This window comes from Biomphalaria glabrata, chromosome 1 (genome assembly GCF_947242115.1).
Source record: "Biomphalaria glabrata chromosome 1, xgBioGlab47.1, whole genome shotgun sequence".
Lineage (NCBI taxonomy): Eukaryota > Metazoa > Mollusca > Gastropoda > Planorbidae > Biomphalaria > Biomphalaria glabrata.
Window position 1 is genome coordinate 73,086,820 of NC_074711.1, and position 26,707 is coordinate 73,113,526.

Here is a 26,707-nt window from a genome sequence, read left to right on the forward strand (position 1 = left end):
AACTTGAACCTACATAATAATTAGAATAGCAGTGGAACTTATCGTTTGACTAGAGTGTCACTAGAGTAACACCTTTAATAAAATCACTAAATCTAGAAAGCCTTCAGGAGAGAAGACTCAAAGTTAAAGTAGCAATTATACATAAAACACTGAACCATAATCTTCAAATACAAAAACAAAATTTAATAAAATACTCAGAAAGACACAAAGATAAAGACACATTCCTCGTTTCATATGCTAGGACAAATTTTGTACAAATGCTCCTTCTTCCCTAGTGCTATTAGAGCATGGAATGGGTTGCCTGAGCCAGCCAGGAAAACCAGTGACTTAGCAGAATTTAGGTCATTGGTTAATACGCATGACTAGATGCATGATGCGTAGGACGTAATCATCTTCTTTTTTGAAGTAACGTCTGTATTATATAAGATAAGATAAGATAAAGCAAGATCAAAATGTGATGGTCAAATTGTAGATTAGATGGCTTGTCGAAGGTTTGTGTTCGAATACTTGTGGAGAGAGTAGCAACTCATCCAGCCACATTTCCGATCTAATTACTAGCTGACGTCATTGAACACAAAATTTAACTCCACATTGTGATTGTTATTTAACACATTCGATAATCAGCTCACCCGAGACACGAGAGCACATTCACCTGTCACCGTTTGAAAAGATATTTTGTGTGACACTTATAACTAGAAACACTTATAAACATCTTACAATTTTGTAAGAAGCGTGATTTGTCATTGAAAGTGAGGATGTAACATACATGTAGTCATGTAGTTTGATATATACCATTTATATTGGAGACTTTTACAATACACTAAACGAAGTCAAACTTAAACTTAATGCTGCCAACAAAATTTTTTTTTAAAAGTAACAAACGGCAGAGCATAAAAAATGTGATTCTGCATTTGCCAAAGCGTTCCAGAAATGATAGAACTTTAAAAATATATATCTTATCAGCACTTCCCTTGTTACACCGGATACATATTCATTTTATTTTTTCGCCATAGATGAAAGGTCAAACAGAGTCGTCTAGTGCAACTCAGAACTGAATAAGCCTCACACAAAAACTACAGCGATAATGAGTAGAAGAAGTTTGATCTTAATGACTCTGTCTTTACGAATCCATTTTAGCATTTCACTGACTTGATAGGATACAATAATGTTTCGCTACGGTGTTAATTCTATTTATAGGCCTATATATCTAGATCTTCATTTATATAAACTTTAGAAGTTGAAGAACGAACAATAGAACGAAATAAAATTAATTCTAACAGGTGAAACTGTTATCCAATCCAGTTTTTTTTACGTGTTTGCTACGGTGTTGTTGTTTTTTAATTGGTTCGGACGTCCTTTAGAAGTGTAGTTAAGTGACTAATTAATCATGTCATGTGTATGTTATGTTGTTTTCTTAAATATAGGCTAGGAGGTCCTTTCCAATGTAGGCTGTTCGAAAATGTAGAATGTAGTCATTTTAAATGTAGGACAAGGCCCTTTAAAATTCAGGTCTTGGCTCTGTATTATATAGGCAGAGACCTTGTAAATGACGGTATTTGGATTTGTGGTCCATTAAAATATCTACTATGATGCCCTTTCAAATATCCGCTATGGAGCTCTGTAAAATGAATTCCTTTTGGACCAATGATCCTTAAAATGTAAGCTTTTTTTGGAACCTTAATGGCATATTGTATGGTCCTTTAAAAATGTCGGTTGTCCGCCTTGAAAATGTTGGCTGTGGCTCTGTACAAGACTCTTTGTTTTAGTGTTGTGTGCTGCTCCTTAAAACATTTCATCTATGGAAATCTAGCCATTGTAGGCTATTAGAGATCTATGTAACGTTTCTCTTTAAAATTTAGATTTAGGCTGTATTATCCATTGAAATGACGTCAGTGACAAAAAAAATGTGTAGATTTTTCTTTACTCTAAAATTTAAGCCATGTTATCATGTACAGTAGTGGTCTTTTACCGTCAGATCTACAGACTCTTGATAAGTAGTAGACATCAACATTCAAGGAAAAAGTTACATAACAACTTTTTCTTATTCATTCTCGAATACAAAAAACATCATTAATTCTTTTCAAGCCACACTGAAGGTGACAATGCATTATATATTAACTAGACATATATTACCCGCGGCCCGCGGGTCTTAATTGGCGTTTCATTGTCGATATATCAAATAAGCTAAACAGATAAACAGTCACCAAGAGTGTTTTGTAATCAATTAAACGAAATAATAATGTTATAAGTAAAGGATTAGATCTTTTCGATCTTTTCATGTAAATATGGTAAACATAGCCTAGGTGGATGAAGTTATAAGGCTTTCATAGACTTGGTCAACTTTTTTTTGAGGGTCTTAAGTTTGTTAAAACAAATTTTACCAACACGCGGCATGCTTAGTGACTAGCATTACTCTGTCTCTGAGCCAATGTTCAGAATGGCATGTATAAGCGTCTTGTAACCTGCAACGATTGAGAAAATGAATGATATTCTTGACTGTAAAATTAAATGGTAGGTTTTAATAGATCTATTTGTTTATATAATCTGTTGACAATTTTGCTGGATACGAAACATTATAACAGAATTGTAGACATTTATCTATTTTTTCACGTTTCAGTACAATGGGCTCTAGCAAGCGGTTAACATTGATAAAATAGTTTAAATTAAGTGCTCGGATCCTTTGCAATGAATCTACTGCCTTTATGTGCCTTTAATGTAGATTTAGTGTTGGTAGGATTGAGATTTGTGATAGTGATAAAAAAAAATCTTTCGCCTCAATGAAGTCCCTGATAACAAGGGCTGCCACGAGGGTTGTGTCCACAAGCGTGAGAAATATTTTAAACCCTACACATTTTTTTCCTCTAGAAAAACCAATTCTTAAATATAGTTACTCTGAGCTGAACACGGCACAAAAAAACAAAAAACGCTCTAGGATTAACTCAGTGATTGATTGCCTAACTTTTAACTACTAATGAATTAATAATAAAATACATGAAAAGTATTTCTTTCCATACTGAAATAGGTGCCGGTATGCGTACCGGTGCGTACCGTCACAAAAAAGCACTACATCTCGGTCATAGCCTATATCCAATCCATATACATCTCGGTCATAGCCTATATTAAATCCATATACATCTCGGTCATAGCCTATATCCAATCCATATACATCTCGGTCATAGCCTATATTCAATCCATATACATTTCCGGTCATAGCCTATATCCAATCCATATACATCTCCGGTCATAGCCTATATTCAATCCATATACATTTCCGGTCATAGCCTATATCCAATCCATATACATCTCCGGTCATAGCCTATATTCAATCCATATACATCTCGGTCATAGCCTATATTCAATCCATATACATTTCCGGTCATAGCCTATATCCAATCCATATACATCTCGGTCATAGCCTATATTCAATCCATATACATTTCCGGTCATAGCCTATATCCAATCCATATACATCTCCGGTCATAGCCTATATTCAATCCATATACATATACGGTCATAGCCTATATCCAATCCATATACATCTCGGTCATAGCCTATATCCAATCCATATACATCTCCGGTCATAGCCTATATTCAATCCATATACATTTCCGGTCATAGCCTATATCCAATCCATATACATCTCCGGTCATAGCCTATATTCAATCCATATACATCTCGGTCATAGCCTATATTCAATTCATATACATTTCCGGTCATAGCCTAAATCCAATCCATATACATCTCGGTCATAGCCTATATTCAATCCATATACATCTCGGTCATAGCCTATATTAAATCCATATACATCTCCGGTCATAGCCTATATTCAATCCTTATACATTTCCGGTCATAGCCTATATTAAATCCATATACATCTCGGCCATAGCCTATATTAAATCCATATACATCTCCGGCCATAGCCTATATTCAATCCATATACATCTCGGTCATAGCCTATATTCAATCCATATACATTTCCGGTCATAGCCTATATCCAATCCATATACATCTCGGTCATAGCCTATATTCAATCCATATACATCTCCGGTCATAGCCTATATCCAATCCATATACATCTCCGGTCATAGCCTATATTCAATCCATATACATCTCCGGTCATAGCCTATATCCAATCCATATACATCTCGGTCATAGCCTATATCCAATCCATATACATCTCCGGTCATAGCCTATATTCAATCCATATACATTTCCGGTCATAGCCTATATCCAATCCATATACATCTCCGGTCATAGCCTATATTCAATCCATATACATCTCGGTCATAGCCTATATTCAATCCATATACATTTCCGGTCATAGCCTATATCCAATCCATATACATCTCGGTCATAGCCTATATTCAATCCATATACATCTCGGTCATAGCCTATATTAAATCCATATACATCTCCGGTCATAGCCTATATTCAATCCTTATACATTTCCGGTCATAGCCTATATTAAATCCATATACATCTCGGCCATAGCCTATATTAAATCCATATACATCTCCGGTCATAGCCTACATTCAATCCATATACATCTCGGTCATAGCCTATATTAAATCCATATACATCTCCGGTCATAGCCTATATTCAATCCATATACATCTCTGTCATAGCCTATATTAAATCCATATACATCTCCGGTCATAGCCTATATTCAATCCATATACATCTCTGGTCATAGCCTATATTCAATCCATATACATCTCTGGTCATAGCCTATATTCAATCCATATACATCTCTGGTCATAGCCTATATCCAATCCATATACATCTCGGTCATAGCCTATATTAAATCCATATAGCCTACATCTCCGGTCATAGCCTATATTCAATCCATTTTTTAAATACATCTCCTGACTTTAAATACACTTATTTTAATTTTCTTGTGTAAATAATATATCATCACATCTCCGGTCATAGCCTATATTCAATCCATATACATCTCGGTCATAGCCTATATTCAATCCATATACATCTCGGTCATAGCCTATATTCAATCCATATACATCTCCGGTCATAGCCTATATTAAATCCATATACATCTCCGGTCATAGCCTATATTCAATCCATTTTTTTTAAATACATCTCCTGACTTTAAATACACTTATTTTAATTTTCTTGTGTTTATAATATATCATAACGTATTGCCATGAATCTATTACAAGAGTTCATATAAAACATATGTTACCTCGTGTGGTTATGGAGATGCATAAAGAGCTGGTTCTTTTGATCGACTTCAGGCTTTACCCAACCGTTGTTAAACTGACCGCATTCCTGTATTCTTAATGAGGACAACCTAACAGTGTGATAATGTTGATGAATGACTGACACAGTTAACGTGATGATATGTCTACCAACATGACATAGTCTAAACATAGAAAGTCATTGAATATGACCTTAGTCTGTATTTTAAAGGTGGCCATGAACCTCTGTCCGTTTCAAATGTCAGCAGTCAAATGCCCGCAGTCAAATGTCATGATGCGCTGTAATTCAACAATGTAGATCATATCGTAAAAGTGAAATCAAATGTCCATAATGGAAGTGGTGGTCTAACGATAAACGCTCCACTACTAAATTTAACATCTGAGGCTTAAATCCTGAAAGTACCGATGAAATGATATGGCAGAGCTATTTTTTTTTCTTGACTGTGACTTTTGAAAATAACTTCCTAAAAACAAATGTCTTCATTTTCAAGTAAACACGAGCCATTTATCTAGGAAATTCAAGCCCTCTTCAGGCAATTAGTTTCTATTCGACTTGGCTTCTTTATATTCTACTTATCAACTTTGTATTGGACTTATATATGTCAGGCTAATGAACTTAGCCCTTGTGAAGCCTGAAACGGAAATGGAACCGGTTCTCAAAACTTGAATCTATGCCTTCCAGTGTAACGTGTAGTTTGCTAGAATTCAAACCCAAGTGGAGATGCCTGCCAGATTAAAAATCTATCTGTAAGGAACCCGACATCCTGCAGGAAATAAAGGTTATATTCATATTAATACACTGTAAAGAAAGAAAGGTCATATTCTTTAATACACTGTACAGAAAGAAAGATTATATTCATAATAATGCACAGTAAAGAAAGAAAGATTATATTCATAATAATGCACAGTACAGAAAGAAAGATTATATTCATATTAGGGCAATGTAAAGAAAGAAAGATTATATTCATAATACTACACATCAAAACAGAATCCAAACTAGTTTGAGACTGCTTGATCAAAGTATCAGAAACTTGTCTACTACAAGGGACTTAAAAAAGACTAAAGCCCCCAATTGTTTAGTCATGAGTCTTCTCCTTCAGTGACCCATTGCCCCAGTTACACAGACTATAACATAGAATATCTCGTTACTTCTTGATCATATTGTATCTCTGGTAAATAGTTTTGCAAGATCTGTTGTCAGTCTTGGTATTTAAAAGCATAGTCTTAATGAGTTTTTGTAGACTACACCCACAGTCACTGTGGCGCTAGAATTCAGCTTAACCAGCGTAGTGCACTGTGAATGGGTGTCAATCTTCTCGATCTAAATCCACATCAGTAGACCCTACTATTGTACACATTTCATTCACTCGATGGTTGAATCTGTTGGATAGCATTATATCTCTATGTCCTTCTACGCTCTTGTGCATAGGGAGAAAGAAACAGTGTTGACACTTCTTTAGATTTGCGGTCAGCATTCTGGGTCATAAAGCAGCCATTGTTTAGTTATTTATATTTATTCTGAAATATAACTTATATACTTATGATAAATATCTATTTTTGCTCTATTCTGCTAAACGTTTTTTTCTTTTGTTTCAAGATGTGAAGATGTAAATACGCCTTTCATCTCTCTCTCTCTCTCTCTCTCTCTCTCTCTCTCTCACACACACACACACACACACACAGAGAAAAAAGAGAGCAAGAGAGAGTGCTGTATTTGGGCTTGAAAAAGCCCAAAACTAATCGAGATATGGGGCCCTTTTTTAAGTCCAGATATTATGTCAGTGCTAAATATTTCTTGGCGGCCCTAAGTTATGGCTTGTGTTACCTATAGGTAAATCCGACCCAGTCTAATATACCTACAATATAACCCTTTTGTCCCAAATTTCAATACGATACCGTAATTAGTAATTTGTATTATCTTCTTATCTTATCTTATATATTACTGACGTTACTTCCAAAAAGAAGATAATTACGTCCAATGCCTTTCATGTGTCAATCTACACGTGCATGTTAATAAATGAATTAAACTCTGCTAAGTCATTGGTTTTCCTGGCTGATTCAGGCAACACATTCCATTCTCTAATGGCACTGGGGAAGAAGGAGCACTTGCACAAATTTGTCCTAGCATATGGAATAAGAAATGTGCCTCTATCTTTGTGTCTTTCTGAGTATTTCATTACCTTTTTTTTTTCTATTTGTAAATTATGGTTAGTGTTTGATGTATTATAGCTACTTTACTTTTTTATTTTTCTGTCCTGAAGTTTAGTGATTTTACTAATGGTGTTACTCTAATCAAATTGGAATATTTGATTGTTATACAGTTGTTCTGATAATTTAATCAAATTATTTCAGCTGCTTCTTAGGGCACCCTAGGGCTACGCGAGACGACCGTAGCGTGTCCACAGGAAGAGAAATAGTGCATACAATTAAAATAACATATTCGCTAATAACCGGCTTCTTCGATTGGATAATTATAATGCTAATCAACTCGTCCCTCACGACTGTTTATATTTCTGTTCAGCCTAATCTATGACGAGCTTAAAAATTTGAAGACATTCTTCACTTAAATACTTAAAGTTATAATTTCAATAAACACTCCTTCAATCCGTCTGGGTGCTGAACCCTTTTGCGTGAGGACAAACTCAGATCCCAATCACAGATAAATCCATAATAATACAGGAGCAGCTTATTGAAATATCCACAAACGAGGAACTTAGACCGGCGTTTGAACAAGGATAACACCAATTCTGGTTACAAAAACGTATTCCAATGTTATATCCTGCTTTTGGCTCATTGTACAGAAAGAAGTCAAGCAACGTGAATTCATTGCCGTCATGAGCCTCATCACAAACACAAGAAACCGACTCGAACTTTGTGCTCGTTGAGATTGCCACTTACAAACATTAAGTCGGACATACATATACTCCTAATATCCCGTCTAACTCATCCTCCAAGTCATTCGTTTTTTTAAATATTTTAGAGTTATAATTCTAATAAGCACTTCTTCAACAAAATGTGTTTTTTTTTAATATGTAGCTTAGGGTAACTTTTCACTTAGGAGTCCGGTCGTCGAAGACCTCGCGCACTGCTTTGATGTTATATTTATATTGCAATTAGATATCTAGTTAACACTGGCAGAGTCTTTGTCTGCGTTAGATAGAGAAAATGCAGCGTACAGATGGGTTTTAGCTACTTGAAAATTCTGGGAAGCAATGTGTTAGATTTTTTGTCTATTTAAAATTTCATACAATAATGCAGTAAGTGCTATGCTATAGTGAATGTGTTGCGGTAATAGTATTGATGAATGACCGACGCTGTAGACTTTAATGATCATTAACACAGCATAGTCTGGACATTTAATATGACCTTATAATGTATATTAAAAGAGTGACCATTAACACATAATTTGTCCCTTAAAATGTCAAACGTATTGCTACTTTTGAACGGAGCATATTTCTGGAATGAATTCCCAGGGCTACAGCGACCTAATGTGGAATTAGTGCATTGAACGCAGGCGTCCGAATTTGAGGGTGGCTAAAATATTTTTGTTAAGGTTACCTTCTATAAAAAAATGTTGATAAATTTTAGAAAATAATGATCAGTTTTTTTATATAGATTAGGATACTTTTACCGCACACGCTAAGCCAGGTTGGTTGGACCTATAATAAAAAAAACTAAGAAAATGATCAAAAATTCTCTTTGAATCTGTGAATCTTTGCTCTTAAAACACACATCGTTGACATTTCAGCTTCACCTATTCCTTAGATTATGCAAAACAATTTTTAAAACTTTGTCTCCGAAGTAGAAAACCTTGTTATATTGTATTATATTGTATACAGACACTATATAGAAACACTTATTTAAAGAACAATGAATACATTTATAAACTATTTGTAGTATTAATATTTTTTTCTTTGAATCAGCAAAACTATCTAATGCATTCTTCCTTCACTATTACAGCTGATGGTCAACTTTATTCAATGTAGTAAGTAGTATTTATAAGAATGGTGTGTATGTGTATGCTCATTAGAAATGTGTATGTTTATTAAATGTGTGTATGTTTATTAAATGTGTGTATGTTTATTAAATGTGTGTATGTTTATTAAATGTGTGTATGTTTAGTGAATGTTAGTAAGTTTAGTGACTTTTCCGTCTTGTCTCATGTAAGCATGGCTAAATGACCTAGATCCATGAAATACTAATACTTTCCTAGAGTTGGGCAACTTTTTTTTGCAGGGTCTTACGTTTGTTTTAGGGCTACTTTACATACGTCACTGTTCCAGTTAGTACCCAAGGAACATTTATGCCGAGTTTTATCAGGATTGGTCAAACGGTTTTGATTTCTATGCCGGACATACACCCATACATACATACGTACATACGTCTAAGGCACATTCCTCGTTCCATATGCTAGGGCAAATTGGAATGAGCATGGAATGGGTTGCCTGAGCTAGCCAGAAAAACCAGTGACTTGAATTTAAGTTATTGTTTAATATGCATGACTAGATGCATGTCGCGTAAGACTTAATCATCATCTTTTTTAAAATAACGTCTGTATTATATTATATATAGATATATATATATATTGTAATAACTTAAGGGAGGCAACTCAACGAGATATATGTGTTTATTTACACTCACTCCTTCTAATGTCAACATCCTTCTCTGCTTAGTTTATAATAGTGCGCACCTTCTGCAGTAGCTTAGATGGCAGGGTTATAAAGTATGGCTTTTATATAGCGCATAGCATGCTCAGAGCGCTTTGGTCCAATCTCAGTTGTGGACCAGTTGGGGGGGGGGGAGGGTGAGGCGGGTATCTAGGAGAAGGTTTTCCCGTGCGCTCAGTAAACACAACTCTGCCCGAGTCGGGTGTCGAACCTCGAGCCCCTTTCATAGGTAGCCAAGCCAAGCCAAGTTCAAGCGCACAGTACAGCGTACAGTGCTTTTTTGTGATGGTACGCACCGTTAGGGTTACCGGCACCTTTTTTAATATATGAAAAACAAAGGATATGTTCATAACAAAGCTTCTCTATGTCGATGATTGCACCTCGCTAGCTCACAATGAACATCATCTCCAGAACACATGAACATGATCTCCTGAAGGCGGTCAACGAATTTGCAAACGCTGCCGCCTCTTTCTATAAACCTCGGGAAAACAGAAGTCATGTTCCAGAACTCACCCAATAAAACATACTCAGCCCCAAGGATCACCGTAAACGGACAGCCCCTTAATATGGTAGGCTACTTCATCCTCACTTTCATGGGACGTTGATAACCATCTGGCCAGGGCCAGCAGGGCTGGAGAAAGAAAGGGGTATATGGGTCATCCCTTTTTAAATGTATATATAAAAAAAATTAAAAAGTGAACGGAGTGAACCTGAATTCGAACTCGAGTGCCAAGGCCTCATCAGCCTCTTCAAGTCAATACGGTCATCGCTGTGCCAGGGAGCTGCGTATGAAGATAGGCTTCATAGTTATTTAGTTTTTTTTTTCTAACTTTTTCTACAAACAATAAAGGGGACTAACTCGCCTTATACCACTTTATCAGCCAATAGTTAATTAATTAATTTATTTATTTTATTGATTCTTGTGTTGGTATGTAAAAGAAATCATTGTGCAAAGTTTCAGTTTGATCCAAGATTTGATGTGGAAAAAATAACGCGCACAAACCAAACTTTTTATCAGACAGAAAGATTGACAGACAGACAGACAGACATAGATGATATAAGCTTTGTAAAAGGTCTGTTTATCTTGTTGTCTTATAGATAGTCTACGGCGTTGAGTTTAACCAAAGTCAATGTATATAATGATATTATTTCATAAGAAACTCTAGGTATGGCTGACTTAACATGAAAATATTGTATTTCTTTTTTTTTTCTTAGGAACGGACAGGTTTCGAGAACAACAAGGTAGGTCTTAAAGCAGGTCTTAAAGCAGGTCTTAAGTCTGGTCTTAAAGCAGGTCTTAAGTCTGGTCTTATGGTTTGCGTTTTGATAGGTCTTAAAGCAGGTCTTATGTCTGGTCTTAAAGTTGGTCTTAAGTCTGGTCTTAAAGCAGGTCTTAAGTCTGGTCTTAAAGTAGGTCTTAAGTCTGATCTTAAAGCAGGTCTTAAGTAAGTCTGGTCTTAAAGTAGGTCTAAAGTCTGGTCTTAAAGCAGGTCTTAAGTCTGGTCTTAAAGTAGGTCTTAAAGTAGGTCTTAAGTCTGGTCTTAAAGCAGGTCTTAAGTCTGTTCTTAAAGTAGGTCTTAAGTCTGGTCTTAAAGCAGGTCTTAAGTCTGGTCTTAAAGTAGGTCTCCTGTCTGGTCTGATTGTTTGCGTTTCGGTAGGTCTTAAGACTGGATTTCGAGAACAATTTTCGATTTTGTCTAAGTTCATAAACAATGTCTAGATTCCCTTCATAAATTAAGTTTACCATTTTATGACAGAGTTGTATAAGGGTACGAAAAGGCTGATACAATGATCAGTGGTTCTTGCTATCACCATGTGATACTCGAAACAATGAAAGAATGGTTGACTTATAACAGGTAGTGTGTAAGGATATTTCTAAGTTTACATTTTGATTAGTTTGCTTTAAATGTAGGCCTACTTTCATGCAATTTAACAATTATCACTCTGGTTCAATAGTTACCAGCAGAAAAAAAGAGGGGGTGGGACAATGGCAACCTTAAGCTAATTGCGTAGATCGATTGTTTTGTATATCTCTTGTTTAATGAACCATGGACGAATATAGGGGTCTATTATTTTGTCATCACAGCATGTCATTATAATCTCTGAATGGTTGGTCACTTTCGTAAGGTATAGCGCAAGTAGCCTAGCCAAATGAGATGCTTAATAGCGAGTGCATTATAGTCAATGTTCAAAGCTCACTTTAAGACAATCAACACGTTTTATAAGCTAGAGAACTTTACTGTTTTATACTCAAGTATACTCCCGTAACAGGAATGAAGAAATTATATCGTTAGTTTAAGTAATATAGTTTGGTACTTAGTTTTTCTTATTGAAAACATGAAATAAAGTTGTGAATAAAGGGAAAGAAATGTCAAGAAGGAATAAAAGAGATGGACATAAAATAAAAGTCAAGAGGGAAGGGAAAGGATGAGATTGAAGAGATGAAGGGAAAGAATGAGATTGAAGAGATGAAGAGAAAGGATGAGATTGAAGAGATGAAGAGAAAGGATGAGATTGAAGAGATGAAGGGAAAGGATGAGATTGAAGAGATGAAGGGAAAGGATGAGATTGAAGAGATGAAGGGAAAGGATGAGATTGAAGAGATGAAGAGAAAGGATGAGATTGAAGAGATGAATGGAAAGGATGAGATTGAAGAGATGAAGAGAAAGGATGAGATTGAAGAGATGAAGGGAAAGGATGAGATTGAAGAGATGAAGGGAAAGGATGAGATTGAAGTGATGAAGGGAAAGGATGAGATTGAAGTGATGAAGAGAAAGGATGAGATTGAAGAGATGAAGAGAAAGGATGAGATTGAAGAGATGAAGAGAAAGGATGAGATTGAAGTGATGAAGAGAAAGGATGAGATTGAAGAGATGAAGAGAAAGGATGAGATTGAAGAGATGAAGGGAAAGGATGAGATTGAAGTGATGAAGAGAAAGGATGAGATTGAAGAGATGAAGAGAAATGATGAAATTGAAGAGATGAAGAGAAAGGATGAGATTGAAGAGATGAAGAGAAAGGATGAGATTGAAGAGATGAAGAGAAAGGATGAGATTGAAGAGATGAAGAGAAAGGATGAGATTGAAGAGATGAAGAGAAAGGATGAGATTGAAGAGATGAAGGGAAAGGATGAGATTGAAGAGATGAAGGGAAATGTTAAAACTAAAGAGAGAGAATGTGAATGGAGAACTAGGAAGGAAATAAATAGAAATATCACGAATGAAAGGATGAGGATGAAAGAAAAGAACGGAATAAAAGGACATGTTCAGACTAAAGCCAAAGAACGAGAGTGGATAGAAATGTCAAGAAACCACGAGAGATGGCCTCTAATAGAATGCAGAGAGAAAGGACGAGGTGGAAGTAAAAAGACTGAAGGAAAAGGGCGGGGAGAGTTCACCCAATGTATAAAGACATTCGAAACGTTACATCTCTGCAGCATTCATTGAACAACGGGACACTCATTCTGTCTTGATTGTTTAACAAAGTCGTTGAAGGTGGCAGACAGTTGAGGTAACATAATTCATCCATTTATAGCACGCGTACATGTGTGGGTAATTGTCTGATTCCTCCAAGGAATTCTTTCTGATAATCAAGAGTTGCCTGGAAGCAAAGTCCCACAACTCTTTTGATATATAAACCTATTCACTAACTACAGTAAACCTATACTTTTTTTTTTCATTTTTTCTTCTCGAAACAGAACTATTGGATTACAGGACATATCACAGTAAGTGTATTTGTTATTCTTTTTACAAAGCTTATAAACAAACAAAAAAATAAAACAAAAGCAATGAGTAAATCAATTACATGTAGTCGTAATTAATTAATTTGGCTTTATATTAAGATAGTAAGGGGAAATAAGCCTTGTGTAGAGAAGTATATCGTTCTCTAAAGTTTTAAAACAATTCTCAGTGGCTACATTCATGACCTTCATGACCTTCTACTTTTATACGTTTTTTGATTCCTCAGTGGGTAACAAGTCAGCCTTCCATGGTGGAGTGCGAATTCAGACTGGAGCATTTAAAAAAAAATAATAATAAAATAAAAAGCAGCAAGGAAACCTTCTATCATATATAAATTCCTTGTAAAAATTTATGTAAAATGATACCATAATATTGAACATTTATTCAGAAGATGAATTGCTTCCTAGTCCAAACCTCCCGCAGGACGACGGGGATGGGAGCGGGCAGGGTTTGAACACGGGATTATCGATAAATCTGAACGACAGTCCAGCGCGCAAACCGCACGACCAGGCAGCCATTCCTTTAAGGCTATTATTTATTATCCCTATATGTATAGCAGTTAGTGTAGTAGAAACGATTCACCCCATATTCTTCAAATGTAATTTGAATTTTTAAAATCATTCTTTATCTGTAACTACGTTAAAATTTATAATTATTTTTCGCAAAGTATTATTTGTTATATGTCGTGTTAGAAACATTAGACATTACTTAGCTCTTTGACAGCAAAGCGTCTGATTTAAGTATAGAATATAAGATGTATAAAACTATTTACACTTAATGAGATTAATATGGTTGTATCATTATTAATTATCATAGCATTGCCGGTAGGCCCACATTATCAGTTAATTATTATTTAAAAAAAAATATATGTCAAAAGTAGGCCGACTGTAGTATTTTTTTAAAATCGTCACATGAAAACGTGTAGCCAACGTCCCAGTAAAGTTTCGCTCTTTTAGAAAAACAAGCATTTTTTTTTGTTTGTTTTAATCAGTTCCTCCTTTATGAAGCTTTTTGGAAGAGCGTATACTTCGCTGTCAATAACTAAGGCGTGACACCTTTAGAAAAAAAAGATACATTTTTAGCCCACCATAATTCCTCTTCCCCCCCCCCCCCCGGCCGAAGCAAATTCTGATTACGCCCATGTATAGTGTTTTGTGTCAATATTCTAGGTGTTAATTAGGAGCTGATCTGCTCTATTTGTGATGACTTTAGTTGACTGTATTAAATTAGTCAAATACCAACTGCAGAAAAAAAACTACTACGAGTAAGACGTTGTGATTGTAAACATGAACTACTTGAATTCGACTGCAGCCTCGATGTCGCCAAGGTCCTCCGTAAGCAAAGTACGTCCTTACTCTATCCAGTCTCAGTCATCTGTTGTCCTTTGATTCTGACGCCTGGCTAATACACGTTATGTTGTTAATCAAGCGTCACGTCACGACAGATATTCCCGATTATACATACACCAGCCTATTATTTCCTGAGAACAGATCTACTCAGAATATAGAAGAATTTAGTTTGACGATACAGTTCCAGTTTTGGAAACATTAGCAGTAGTCTAGACTGGTTAGACCCGTTCATTTCTACATGAAAACGAAGAGCAGAATGTTTCGTCTATTTATTGAACTGTTTACTGAATAAAATAAACATTGGAGACGAGCGTGGGAATTCAAAGTAGACTAAATTTAATTATGACAAATTATAACATTCAAACCAAAGTTTTCACTTTAGCTAGCATTTTTTTTCAAAGGCATAAATAATATGTCAAATTTCTTCGAAATCCGTGTCCACTCCATGTCCACTCCATGTCCACTCCATGTCCACCCAATGTCCATCCACTTATGAAGAGTTTGCAAGCTAATAAAAGGAAACTTAAAAAAAAAAACACTAAATGACTATCATTTCTCTAAATGCGTTAGTAAACTAAAGTGATTTTTCGTCTGATCAGAATGTTTAGGTAAACAGCTGGACATCTACTTTATACTGGACGCTTCAACGTCCATCTACTCAGAACACTTTGAAAGGATTCAAGAATTGGTTCGCCATATAGTGACCAAGCTCAGTCTAGGGGACAGGTCAACACGAGTTGTTGGGATGCTAACCTACAGTGATGATGTACAAGTAAGACATTAGCATTAGTTTCTCGTGTTCCGCAGTTGGTTACTACACCTCTGCGTAAAGACACATGGTGATACGCCCATGCTTGCGAAACGACTGCGGAAACAAAACGTAAAGTTGATACGACTTATTTTGTGTTAAGGATCAATCAGCCTTGAACTTTGCACTTTTATATTCAAAAGAAGAAAATTGTAAGATAAATCCATAAGCCAAACGTCTTCTTTTCTTTCTTCTCATTAAGTTGGATGTTTCATCGTACCAGTTCTAGATCCGAGATGAAATGCACAAAGGTTTCCATAGCAGACATTTCTACATAGGATATTATCCGTAAAACTGTGTTTGGTAAAAATAGATTTAAATCCGTAAAGGGAGAAAAACAAAGTTCTATATTTATAAAACGAGTAGATATCTTGACAATAGTAACTACGTTGCCTTAGTCAAATATCAACTAATTAAAAGGCATTTGGATGTCCATTTCTGTTTTTCGATTCAAATTTTAAAAGACTCTCTCTACTTGCCGTCTTGTATTTGTCTTTATGGTAGGCACAGTTGTTGTTTTTTTAATTATTTAATTTGGATAAAAACTAAAACAGAAACATGCAACATTAAATCTGAATTCACAACATTCTTTTATCAGTGGATACGCTCCTTGTTACATCTGTAAGAGAAAGTGAAGTTCCTGTTGATCTATTTGATGCGTCTTGATTTTAATGTCTCCAAGCAAATTATAAAAATCAATTAAGAAATGTGAATACGTTAATTCAGAAGGTGGTAGATTATATTTTTATCTAAGTAACACACCATAAGCGATACAAATGATGAAAGCTTCCATATTGTATTGGAATTAAGTAATGAATAAGGCTGAGCTTAGTAAAAAGAAAAGAGATTTAAGAAATTCTGATACCTTATCTTATCTTATATAATACAGACGTTACTTCAAAAAAGAAGATTACGTCCTACGCGTCATGCATTTAGTCATGCATATTAACCAATGACTTAAATTCTGCCAAGTCACTGGTTTTCCTGGCTAGCTCAGGCAACCCATTCCATGCTCTAATAGCACTAGGGAAGAAGGAGCATTTGTACAAATTTGTCCTAGCATATGGGACGAGGAATGTGCCTTTATCTTTGTGTCTTTCAGAGTATTTTATTAAATTTTGTTTTTGTACATTTGATACATTTAGATTTGCAAGACGATTGTATTAATTATTATAATGACAATGAGCAGTGACTGAGCACCGTCGGGATTTATCTGCTAGTGAAATGTTCAACCACCGACACTCCTTACAATTTTAATTAGATTACAGATAACGTCTTCGCCTATCTCATAAATTGTATAACGGAAAAATATATCGTAAAGAAACTTAAACTTTGTTTTGGTTATGTCATTGTACACTAAACTGAACTGTCTATATTGAACAACAAGCTGAAAAGTCTTCAGTGTACAATATTCTGAAATGTCTTCAGTTTACAATATTCTGAAATGTCTACATTATACAGTAAACTGAAATATCTACTTTTGTTGTTGGTATTTCTAAGTTTAGGCCTACAATTAGACTATTCTTATCCTTTACAAACATTATCAAATGAAGAATTTTATATTTTAACTTGCTTGTAACTCATAATGTATCTGATAAAGATAATAATTGTAAGTCACCGTATCCTCAACAATACAAAAGTAGTCTTTAAGCTAATCACAGATAGTTTAATGGTCAGTATTGCTTGCAAGCACTTAACATATCCTCATTTTAAGCTCTACTGAGCCCAACTCCCTCTCACGAAAGGTCCCCAATTTGACATGCATGTTGTAGTCAATTCTGAGTAAATGAGATAACTAATTGAATTTGTTGAATTTCTTCTCTTCGTTATTCCCAGAGCACCCCACCTCCTCTTCAACTCAAAACTATTGGTAGTAAGATGGAAATAGTGGATAGGATCTCCATTGACAACTTACCTCACATGAAAGGTAAAACAGAGACTTACAAAGCAATTAGATATGTTCGACTCCTTCAAGACTCGGAGTTTAGAAAGGTGCATTTTATATTTAACCTAAGTATAAGATTTTTTTTCACATAGATGTACACATGACATGTACTTTATTTTAATTCAATTAATATTTATTTATAAGATATATGCCCCTGCCCCCCCCTCCCCCATGTATTAAAACGTTATATGGATTTTAAAAAAGTCATAAATATATTACGTCCAAATCCCCTGCATAACTTAAATAACTTTAAGGGAGGAAACTCTATGAGGAAAGCAGGAAAATGTGAATAATGTTTCATTACAATTTAAAAAAAAACGTTGTGAGACGTCTTCAATGAAATATAAACAGTGACTGTTGAGCCTTGCAGGGCCGATTTTAGGCCGATTTGACCGATTGCTCCTAATTCAGCTCCACGCCTGGAAAGGAACCCGCAATTTACATTTAGCATATCACTATCGGTCATGGGTTTTGTTACAGGCTTATAAAGATGTAGGACTTAAAGGGTCAACATATGCAACATACCGTACGATTGACGTTACTTTAATTAAGCCACTGATACTATTGAGCTTAAGTTTGCTTCCTATGCACGAAGTATAAAAAATGTTCATATAATGATCTAATTAATAGTAATAGATGCTATTAAAAAAAATTAGAAGAGTAGTCTTGCAAGCATCCAATGAATTGGGCCCCGCAATTTGTAAGGCCGGCCCTGAAGCCTTGGGTTTAACACACAGTCTGGTTTTGTTAATGAAATATAAAAAGCGATTGCTGAGCCTTGGGTTCACACAGTCTGGTTCTGATAATGCGTTTACTGCTCTTTCCTGCCAGTCCACGATTCAGGCAATCCCTGCGTGTAGCATCAACAACACACGGGTCAGTGTTTTTGAATTGGGTCCACGCGGACAGTTATCGGTAGTACTGATTAAGCAAAAGCCTTTTAAAAGAATGAAAAATGACTTCCAAACCTTAAAAAAAAGTAAAGTTCTTCTTTCAGGCCTTGCGATCTTTGGGGCAGATGATGTAAGAGCCATCTGTTAGGACTCAGGGACGCCCTAAAAATTCTCGAAATTCAAGATCCTAGTTTTCACCATGACTTGAGCCCAAGAGCCTTGGTTCGAAAGCCAAACGCTACACTCAGCCACTACATAGCTAGATTTAATTTATTGAATAAAAGCCGTGCACGTTGATTAGTCAAGTCTCGATTCCATTAAGCAGAAGAGATAGTTCAGTATTAATTAACCAGGCCTTTTTACCAATGGATCTATAACAGATCTATAATTTATAATGGATCAATCCATTCATAGATCTATAATGTCTATAATACAATCTCAAACTACAGGAAGCACAAAATGTTATGGTCATCTTGACTGATGGGGGCTCACATCAGCCGGAGATGACTGCCGAAGAGGCGGAACTGGCCAGGCGGAAAGGGTTCCTCATCTATGTCATTGGTGTAGGTATCTATCTAGAACCGAACGAATGGACGCTCATAGCCAGCGATCCGGACTCAGAGTATGTCTTCAATGTATCAAAGAGCAGCCAACCGTTACTGCCTGTGGTGTACTCTTTTTTAGATAGTCTGTGTGGAGCTTCCCTGGCATGTGAGTGTGTTTCAAATTTCAGACTTGCCTTAAAATATATATATATATATATATATATATATATATATATATATATATATATATATATATATATATAATATATATTATTATGATTATTATTATGAATATATATATATGTATGTATGTATGTATGTATGTATGTATGTATGTATGTATGTATGTATGTATGTATGTATGTGTATCTATACATGTGTGAGTGTGCGTAATGGTGATGTCTTCCTATCCGAAGATTAAGGATGAGTGCAGTGTTTCACTGGGCTACGCAAACCCAGTTGCTACCTGCATATATATCCACAAATAATACAGACAAAGCCGTTGTCCGCTGGGAGGGCTATTTAAGTTTTCTTTATGTCTTCTGTGCCTGTCTTCTCTCTCTCTCTCTCTCTTTATATATAAATATATACAAATGCTCGTATATGATATGTACAAATATGAATATATATATATTCTCTTGTAATTGATTCCCGCAGTAGGTAAAATAACCCTTTAACATGAACATTATAATTATCTAATTAGTAATAACACATTTTTACATGAACATATCTTGAAACCCAAATGAGTCCTGGCAATGTGTCCTCAGTGTGTAACGTCCACAACGCTGCTAACCTGTATTTTATTGCCGGACCTGGGGGCGCCTCAAGAGCCTATCACCTGATAGACACCTTCGCTGCAGACACCATGGTCCCATCGCAAGGTCTGTTACGAGTAGGCTATATCTTCGACCACTGCAATTGCATTGACAAGCCACTTGCTAGAGCAGAGACCTACTGTGGAGAACAGTAAGTGACCATAAGGGCATCGTAGATCTGAATACAACACATGTGAAGTTCAACATTTATAGATCTGAATACAGCACATCTTTAAGTCCAACATTTATAAATCTGAATACAGCACATTTAAAGTCCAACATTTATAGATTTGAATACAGCACATCTTAAAGTTCAACATTTATAGATCTAATCTACTAAATGTAAAATGTGGTTGCAAACAGCATCTCCATGTTCGAAAAAGTTCTAAACCTCTATAAATTGTGTGTGCCTAAGATTAATAATTCCTCTATATTGCGCCAATACTGAAATGTGCTATATTATACTAGCAAAGAAACCCCGTTCTAACTCCGAGTGTTGAACCCAGTGGATTAGCAATTACTGTGTAGATGTCTCAGCAGCTTCCTCACAAAGCGCCCCATCCTCCCTGATATTTCCGCACCCTGTAAATGAAGTGTAACCATGTGTGTCCTAACACGTACAAAACAGTTCACGCCTCTGACAGCTAGACAAATACAACATTTTTAAGACATGGAGAACGCTTGCTAGATTTTAAAGGTATGCTTCCCTTCCAGAAGGCCGTTTTTGAAAGCAGGACAATAATGAGCATGCACCACCCTGCTGCACCATGTCTGTGGACATGAGGCCCTGGAGAGCAACACAGAGCAACGGATAAACTAAAAGTCCTGTGTTGTAGAAACTTTCAAATGAATGACTTTTTATCTGGATACTAGCAGGATATGACCGAGGCCTGTGGGCCTTAGTTTGGGTATTATTAATCTAGTTGACTGGATTTAGATCTATTTCAAACATGGGGACTGTTCCTTTATCATTTTTTAAATATTCTATTCCACTAAAATGAAACTAGATTATGAAAATGGTTTTACCAGTTTAGCCGAAATATTGATATCAAATGTAAAATACTGTGAAACCCGATTTGTTTAAAAGTTTCATCCTTTTTCAGATATATTTAGGTATTTTTTAAATTTTATTTTTAGGGCTTTCCTGTTGTGGCTGGGGTATTAAACACACACTACGGTCTCCGCAATGATCTAAGGAATATTTGTGCCAATTTTTATCAAGATAGGTCAAACGCTTTTGTTTTCTATGCGGGACATACTTACATTCATACATACGCCTTACTTTCTACTTAATATATTAGATATAGGAACTCAGTGACGTAGCTAGGGTGGGGGAGGAGGGGGAGAATTTAAAGATCCCCCCGGCACCCCACTTGAGGGGGCTCCCAAATGAGTGTCCGAAATTTGTTTTTAAATAAATATTACGTCACTGTCATGTAATCTTGCTTTTGACGTTGCTATATAAGTTAGTTCCCCAGTTGTATGTATTCCACTCTCAATTTCAAGGAGTAGCGCTGACTTACTCGTTACGTGTTACTCTCATGAAGTGACTTGGTATATAGGCTAGTTTATTTCATCATCCTGATCATTTAAGAAGAAACCTGATAAAAGCACTGAAAACAAAGGAGACCATGAACGTGTTGAAGAAAAGTATCACTAATAAGATAATTCATACAAAGATACAGCAGTGGAAGGATAGAAAATGTCTCTTGATGAGAGAAGTAGTGCTGAAGAGATTCCAGAAGAATACGTTTTACCACAATCAGAGAAAATATCTGAAATAAGTGATGATGAGTCAAGTGATGGTCTTCTAAAATCACTTTCTCCAGAAGTGGAAGAAGCTGTAATTAAGTACAAAGACTTCGGATATATCCAGCCTGGAATTTTATTCGAGGAACTGCGAGCAAAGATTTTGTTAAAGGGTAGCGTATTTTTCTAAAACAAACATGAACTGTATTTGTACCCAGTAGGGTTGACCCAAAATAAATCACGAAGTTTGATATCATGGTTCACTAAAAAGCTTCCAAGAGGAAAAAATTATCAACCGATCTGGGCTCCTCTTCTTTCCATAAGTGCAAATTTAGAAAAAAAACAGCTATATTGGAGAGATATTCTGAAGCGTGTAGCAGCAGCTATTAAGTACTTTGCAATAACAAACTCAAGCTTACGTGGCCTGCAGAAACGTCTCTTACACATAAATCCAAAGGCAACATTTCTGAACTGTGATAATCACTCTCTAAACCTGACAGCTCTTCATTCTGCTGAGATCCAGCAACTGTCACCTTTTTTGGAACTGTACATGAATTGTTCAACTTTTTTTCCAATTCACCCCAGAGATGGATGGGCCAAAGTAAAGGAAGCTGGAGCCTGGAGTTTAAAAAAGGAGATTAATACAAGCTGGTCCGCAAGAGAAGAAGCTACGTCGGCAGTTTCTTTGTATCTCGACAAAATCATCAATCTGTTGGAGAAACTTTCTGAATCAACAACTGAAAGAATGGACATTAGAAGCAATGCACAGAATCTTCTTCATGCAGTGGAAAAGTATGTATTTTTTTGCTTATCTGGAATTCTGGTCAAATCATCTGCGCCCAATTAATATAGTTCAGAAAAAAACTTCAAACGTCTGGACTGCACATAGGGAAATTGCTGAAGAAATTAAAACCCTTTCATACTTTTTGCAAAATGAGAAACGGACGAAACATATCACCCAATCCATCGAAAAAGCAAAAGAAGATAGTGAATGCTAGGGAGTTTCTGTAATCAAAATAACCAGAAGAAAGAAAAGACTTGATGGGAAGTTGAGTTCTAATGTTGGAATGTCAATAGAACAGCAATTTAAACGTGTTGCGACAGAAGTGATGGACAGACTTCATATGGAGATGAAGGACAGATTCCTAAGGCTGGAAAAACATGTGGACACCTTTGGGTTTCTTCTTGAACCAAGACGCCTCTTGGAGTCTATGGATGATGACACGCTGATGAAAAAATGTGTTACTTTTTCCTTTTCCTGTTTGATGAAAAACAGGCCAATCGCTTGTCCAATGATGTCATTGATGCACGAGCACTTTTCATCAACAAACCAGTGCCACAATCATATTGAGGAAGCTGGCTTCATATGGTAATGATGTGAGCTCAAACCTTGCAACATTCATTCGAATACTGCTAACTCAGACTACTTCCATTGCGTCAAGTGAGAGATCGTCAGGACTTAAAATATTATTAAGTATTACAAATTTATTAATCAAATTATTAAAATAATTACTTTGAATTACCATATGTCTAAGTATTATATTTATTTTATATCATATGTTATTTTGGTCCCAAATTTCAGCCCGACCGTCACACCATACACACCTAGTTGTGCATAAACTAATAAACGACGTGTATGATGATTAAAATTAAAATATGAATTTAATATAATGATATTTCTACAATGAAAAATGATATATGATTACGATAATGATAAAGATATATAAGTACATATAATATGTTATGCAAAATCAATACTTATAGTAAGATTATAATAAATACTTAAGTATTTAAAAATAAACAAGAATAATTCATCTTAACTTATAAGGTTCAGTAATATTGTCCACACAGTGACAATCTTACAAGACAACAACTGGCAATGCATGTAGATATTCCAGCTAAGAAACTGTTCACCGACTATCCATAAATAAAAGTTTATTGTAGCATCCAAAACTCACAACTTCACAAAGCACCACCAGGTCTGGATATAGCACTCGCAGTCTGGAATCTGGAACCTCAGACTCGAACCTCAGTCCCGAAACTTGAGACGAAAACCTCAGACAGAAAACCTGAGATGAAAACCTCAGACAGAAAACCTGAGATGAAAACCTCAGTCCTGTAACCTAAAACTGAGACTTGAAACTGAGACTGAAACTTGAAACTGAGACTGAAACTTAACACTGAGACTGAAACTTAACACTGAGACTGAAACTTGACACTGAGACTGAAACTTAACACTGTGACTGAAACTTAACACTGAGACTGAAACTTAACACTGAGACTGAAACTTAACACTGAGACTGAAACTTAACACTGTGACTGAAACTTAACACTGAGACTGAAACTTAACACTGAGACTGAAACTTAACACTGTGACTGAAACTTAACACTGAGACTGAAACTTGACACTGAGACTGAAACTTAACACTGAGACTGAAACTTAACACTGTGACTGAAACTTAACACTGAGACTGAAACTTAACACTGAGACTGAAACTTGAAACTGAGACTGAAACTTGAAACTGAGACTGAAACTTAACACTGAGACTGAAACTTAACACTGAGACTGAAACTTAACACTGTGACTGAAACTTAACACTGAGACTGAAACTTGACACTAAGACTGAAACTTAACACTGAGACTGAAACTTAACACTGAGACTGAAACTTGACACTAAGACTGAAACTTAACACTGAGACTGAAACTTAACACTGAGACTGAAACTTAACACTGTGACTGAAACTTAACACTGAGACTGAAACTTAACACTGAGACTGAAACTTGAAACTGAGACTTGAAACTTAACACTGAGACTGAAACTTGACACTGAGACTGAAAGTTGACACTGAGACCCTATAGAAAGATAAAGAACAGATTCTTCTAATCCTCTAACCTATATACAAAATACGAATAAACAGGGGTCAAGATAACCCAAGAATATCTAACAGGGTCAATGCTAAGGCTATCCAGTAACGAAGACAGACGTATAATTCAGGAGCTCCAAAAATATACAACTTGGCTCTACAGCCCAAGATGGAGAGAAAGAACCAAACGATCTACGACGAAAGTCTACTACGTCATAAAACAAAATATGACGAAGCAACAAGGGGAGATCACCTACTGCACAAAATAAATACCCATGAAAATGACGTCATTAATAGGTGATGAAATCGGCGCTATTAATTACATAGTGAAATAATCCTACGGTACAACTACATAGATAACTGCGACAGAGATCATTCTCAAAGCTCAAGTAAATCAAAAACTATCTCAGGATCACAATGACGCAAGAAAGGCTTATCAGCAGGGCTTTAATGTCAGTCGAGTCACAAATACTAGACAGTATCGATGTAAATGGTGTTATAGATGTCTTTGCTGCACAGAAAGCACAACGTGAAGCTATATGAATTTAGATTTGTAAATTGTCTAATATTTTCCAAAAAGAAAAAAAAGAAAAACAACAAAGGTATTATTCATTAAAAGATTCTTAATGATTATTTCTAGTTAATTTTACTGCTATACTATACCAAATTGAATGTAGAGTTATATATTTATTAAGTACATCATCTCATGTCATGATGTTGAATGTCAAAATGCAAGGGGTCCCCAAAGAGGTCAATCCCCCACACGCCCCCAAATTCCTAGCTACGCCCCTGTAGGAACCGTGTTTCGTATCTGAAAGTTATTTTTGGATCTAAAATTTGTCTTTTGTTCGGCTCGGTTTAGGTTGCAGGATATCACAATATCTGTAGTGATAATTAACTTTATTCCAAACTAAATATATTGTAATTTAGTATCACGATCTGTTTGAAAATTTGTTGTAATATTTTGATTCCAAACTAAATGAATCATAATTAAGCTTTATTATACTTGTTAGACCATATGTAGTACTATTTTAATTAATTTCAAACTAAATAAATTAAAATTTAGCTTTATATATGTAAGTTTCAACACCTGTAGTACTATGTCTATTGATTCCTCACTAAGTTGATTACAGTAGAGTCCTATATTATCTGTTTAAACATCTGCAGTAAATACACAGAATGTCTTCAATACCCGGCATCCTCAAAGACCTATCAGACTTTACTCAAAAAGGCAAGGGACTATGCCAGATGGCCACGCATGTTCAGAAGTCAAGTCAATCAAGTGGCAGTTCTCTTTGTCGACGAGGAAAGCATTATTGAAAACTGGTACTGAATTTATTTTTTAAAACTAAATTGTGAATTTGTGTGTGCGTGTGTGTTTGTGGTGTGTGTTTGTGTGTCTACACACACTGCAATTAATTTAAAAAAATGGAGTGGCAATGATGCGTTTGACAAAGAAAATATGTTTTGTGTGTGTGTGCGGGTTTCTTTGATGAGTAAGATTGATATGTATACGAGTTGATAAAAGAGGGTGTATGCCATGGGCGTAACCGGGGGTGAGGGGAGGGTCTTGACTTTGATTTTGTTTATTTTAGATGAGATTTTGTTAAAAATTCACTTGCCCCAGCGCAGCCAAAGGGGTTAAGGGGTTTTGAGTTTAAAATCCGACTCAAGGTGGTTTTGAGGTTAACACCCCCCTTCAATAAAAAAAAATTATGCAAATTTTAAGAGCATAACCAAGGACATTTGGATTTTAATACCCCTTCCAACATTTTGTTTACGACAAAACCCCCTATTCAATATAAGACTAAAGTGTACAATAGTTACTAGATTCTATGTGCGTAGCCAAGACTGGGTCTGTGTTTAAAAAACCCATCACAGAGGACTTTAAATCCCTCCAAAAGGTTTTGAGTATTAAGCTAAAAACCACCTCTTCAAAATAAAATTGAGGCAAACTAAACACACAAAATTTTATGAGTGTAGCCAAGGGGGGTTTTCACTTTAACACCCCCCCCCCGTGGGCTCTAACTTTCAAACCACTACAGATGGTTTGAGTTTAACCCCCCCCCAGGGCTCTAACTTTCAAACCACTACAGATGGTTTGAGTTTAACCCC

General features: G+C 35.8%; 2 protein-coding genes across 3 annotated transcripts in view; both read left to right on the forward strand.

Annotated features, from left to right (window-relative positions):
- The window catches only part of LOC106070798 (uncharacterized), a 31,326-nt gene that overhangs the window by 315 nt on the left and 4,304 nt on the right, over positions 1-26,707 (forward strand). For both annotated transcript variants that reach the window (XR_008775137.1, XM_013230764.2), the window contains exons 2-9: positions 9,177-9,201; positions 11,099-11,125; positions 13,581-13,607; positions 15,572-15,744; positions 17,617-17,772; positions 19,068-19,329; positions 19,931-20,129; positions 25,760-25,918. Coding sequence is in view for 1 of the 2 variants with exons in the window: in XM_013230764.2 (XP_013086218.2) it covers positions 9,177-9,201; positions 11,099-11,125; positions 13,581-13,607; positions 15,572-15,744; positions 17,617-17,772; positions 19,068-19,329; positions 19,931-20,129; positions 25,760-25,918 (1,028 nt within the window). In the remaining variant the exon portion in view is untranslated. The remainder of the gene's footprint in view (positions 1-9,176; positions 9,202-11,098; positions 11,126-13,580; positions 13,608-15,571; positions 15,745-17,616; positions 17,773-19,067; positions 19,330-19,930; positions 20,130-25,759; positions 25,919-26,707) is intronic.
- On the forward strand, positions 12,139-13,572 carry LOC129923209 (inner centromere protein-like). The gene has a single exon (XM_056013281.1). The coding sequence runs from the start codon at positions 12,325-12,327 to the stop codon at positions 13,327-13,329; it is 1,005 nt and encodes a 334-aa protein (XP_055869256.1). The 5' UTR covers positions 12,139-12,324; the 3' UTR covers positions 13,330-13,572.